The 3,335-nt window shown below is 37.6% G+C and overlaps 1 protein-coding gene across 1 annotated transcript in view; it reads right to left on the reverse strand.

Moving 5' to 3' along the window:
• Window positions 1-2,172, reverse strand: part of LOC122341421 (palmitoyltransferase ZDHHC5-A-like) — a 29,166-nt gene extending 26,994 nt beyond the window's left edge. Inside the window, exon 1 of the mRNA XM_043234769.1 lies at window positions 1,776-2,172. Within this exon, the coding sequence (XP_043090704.1) occupies window positions 1,776-1,930 (155 nt within the window). The 5' untranslated portion in view covers window positions 1,931-2,172. The remainder of the gene's footprint in view (window positions 1-1,775) is intronic.
• Between the last annotated feature and the right edge of the window lie 1,163 nt (window positions 2,173-3,335).

Genomic DNA, 3,335 nt, shown 5'->3' on the forward strand with positions numbered 1-3,335 from the left:
CACACAGAAAGAAATGCATTCAGTGTGAATTCGAAACATTTTCAAAAGAAAAAACAATTAGAGCTTCATGAAAACCTCTCAAGAACAGACAAGGTAATAATAATAATAATAATAATAATAACAACAAAAATCCTGTGTCCAGGTTTTTTTTTTTTGCCATGCACTAGTGAGCTCTTTGATGCGCTGCCTCAGGTGTTCAAATAGATGTGTGTGTATAATATCTGCATATGCAGTGCAGAGGACACGTTTACAGATCCGCAGCTGTTTAAAACAAACATTTAAACAGAATTTTGATTTTAAATCCAAATGTTGTTACTAAATGTGCTCTTCAGCATTGTGATTCTCTTTTATCACAGTACTGTAATACAATGTGTTTTATAGACATATTCACGTTTAAACTCAAATAATACTTTGTTTTCCTACCTCCACGAGAGCCAACTGTTATTGCCTTGTTTATCTAAAAGTGCACTTGTTTTTTTATCAAGCCAAAAAGCCATGTGCTGACTGAGAAACAGTAGACTTTTTATGCATTTATGGTGTAATTACAAACGATCTCTGCACTGCTGCAAAGAGTGAATTTAGTATAAGATCTCTGTCTGCTGGATTGGTGAATGCTCTGAATACTCCGTTAACATGAGCATGGAAAAATACAAACCTCATACAGAGTGTGAACCTGGTGTCACATCTGTAGTGTAGTGAGGTTTTGTTGCACCTTTGTTTTGTATCGTTTGCCGTTTGATGTTTCTCATATGCAGTGCTTAAGATTTGGGCAACGCTGTTATCATATCAATACGAATGCTGAGATATAACTGAGATTATTAATAAGTAAAGTAGCCTTTTAATACAGTACAGGCAAGGAAAATTCTGATATTAAGATGTGCGGAAAACATCTGATATTTAAGATACAACCTGCTGTATTGAACGTTAACTTATGAACTGAGGATATTATTAGAAGCGCATTTCTTAGATGCATGCTGTCAAAAATTTCAACACACGCACACAAAAAAGACGATTCTAGTTATTTTAACACAGACTATAACAATCTCTTTTAAAAGATAAAAAGGCTGAAAAATGACAGCACTGAAATTTTGTTAAACTGTCCTACCTGCCATATGATCATCATCACACAAGATATTTTGTAAAGTATTTTTACACATTTTATACAGGGTTTTATAGAAATACATCTGAAATCAATCTTTTATAGCGGTGAAAAATGATAACTAAGCAAATGGATATCAAAAAGGACATAAATGGTATTTAGTCATTTTTTCTAAAGGTTTAAATAAGAACGAAAAGGGCATGCAGTCGTCTCTCATCCCCATAAATATGATTTACTGTTACAGACATACTTGTACAGTAACAATATATGCAAACTCACAATACAAAGCTTTTATAAAATGATGTCAACAGCTTACTGTTTTTGTTAGAAACGGTATAATCTACAGGGTAAGCCTGATGTTTAACTCGTATGCAATAATGATATTTATTAGACATTTCTCCAAAGTAGTTTTTACCTAGCTTATGTGCACCATCATACTGTAAGCAAGTGAACACACACCGCTCAGTAAGACTTGTCTTAATTAACCATGCCAGCAAAAATCAGTTCCAGGTAGAATAATTTGGTGCTTCTGAATGAGGTCTAGGCAAAACACGCCATTACTCACGCCATAGCACAGCAATACATTTTTGATCACTGTGATTTACCAGAACATGTTGACTCATCCATCATAAATGATTGCAGCAATCAGTGTTAGTAAACGTGTTTGTGTACTCACGTGAAGCAGAAGAAGAGGGTGGTTGCGCCAACCAAGAAGGCCGTTGCCGCAGAGACTGGCACGTAGCGACTAGGCCGGAGAGGTCTGGATGGAACGGTGGGGTGGGGTGGGGAAGTGGGTCCAGACATGCCCCCACTCATGCTGCCGCTCGGCATCACCCAGGGGGCAGGATGGCAGCGTGCCACGGAAAATGATCCGTTTGTGTGTTTGTGTTGTCAAGACAGCACAAACGCAAAGAAAGACTAGGGGAGAAGTCGCTGTCCTTTCAGCATTGTATGAAAAGGCCACAAGATGAGCATTGTTGCAAAAACGCAAAAACAAATTCTCAAATTTGAAAAAGTATTTTTGAAAAAAGAAAAAGAAATTAGAAAAATTTGGGACTTTATTCGAGTTGAAGTTTCTGACTTATTGGTGATTAAAGCATTTAATAAAACTTAAATTGTCTAAAGTCTTTCAAATCTAAGTATTTTTGGGTCATTTAAAACAATCATAAAAAAAAAGAAAAAGAAAACATTTGATTTCAAAAGGCTTGGGCTAGTTTAAAAAGTGCAACAAAAAAAAACTTGAATATGGGGGAAAAAATGGTGATTTAAATTTTAGTTTTTTTAATGTTTGGTGTTACTGTATAAAATAAGAGGTAGAGGAGAGTAATGGATATGAATTAGGTTTTTTTTCTTTTTTTGACAAGCAGCACTGTAATCAGTTAATGTCCTGGAGTTTTTCTGCTTTGAAATGGCAGTTGAAAAAGAAAAAACAAAACAAAAATATATATTAAAAAAAATGTATAAACCAGCAAAAGACAAAAAGATTGACTGGAGGTGTAGCTTTTGGTGTCGTTCAGTTTTGAAGGGAGCTATGACAATGAAGGAATCAGACGGAATCAACCGTTAACCGTTTCCCCCCACCATCCACACTCAGAAAATATAAAAATGTCTTTCCTTCATGTCAAACAGCAAGTGCTCTACACTGCACCTTAAAAAACGGAACCTCAAGTTTGTCTCTCCGGAGTCGAAGCATTGCTGATCCACAGGTTAGTTTCGAAGGACTGGACAGTATCTTCTCCAGTAAACAGGCTTACACCTGCATAGCTGATTAGATCAAATTCTCGCTTCGAGACAAGAGGCACGAAACGNAAAAAAAAAACAGGTGAAAGAGCTGGGTTTAGCTTGCACACACCTCAAAACTCCTGGGAACAGATCCAGGTTAGTGGAGCGATTCCGAAATGAAAAAGTTGGAGCTCAGAGGAATCCTGGGATTCACAGGTGAGCATGTGAAGACTGAGGGAGAATGAGGTCAAAGAGAAAACAATGGACAAGAGTTCAACTTCTCCTTTGGGACACTTCAGAGACTTCCTTAAATGTGTTTGTGTGGGTGTATCAGGCACAGCTGCCGTCTATTAGCAGATGAGGAGGCATTACATAAGGACCTCTGGGGGACGAGGCCTCAAGGGAGTGCCTTGAGCCATGCCTGCGCTTTCTTCTCTGATGCTGTGGAGTTCTCTCGTCTTTCAGCTGATCATACGCACACTCAAACCCTGAGTATCCACAAACTCAGCCAATG

The sequence above is a fragment of the Puntigrus tetrazona genome, chromosome 1 (genome assembly GCF_018831695.1).
Source record: "Puntigrus tetrazona isolate hp1 chromosome 1, ASM1883169v1, whole genome shotgun sequence".
In the NCBI taxonomy this organism is placed as follows: domain Eukaryota; kingdom Metazoa; phylum Chordata; class Actinopteri; order Cypriniformes; family Cyprinidae; genus Puntigrus; species Puntigrus tetrazona.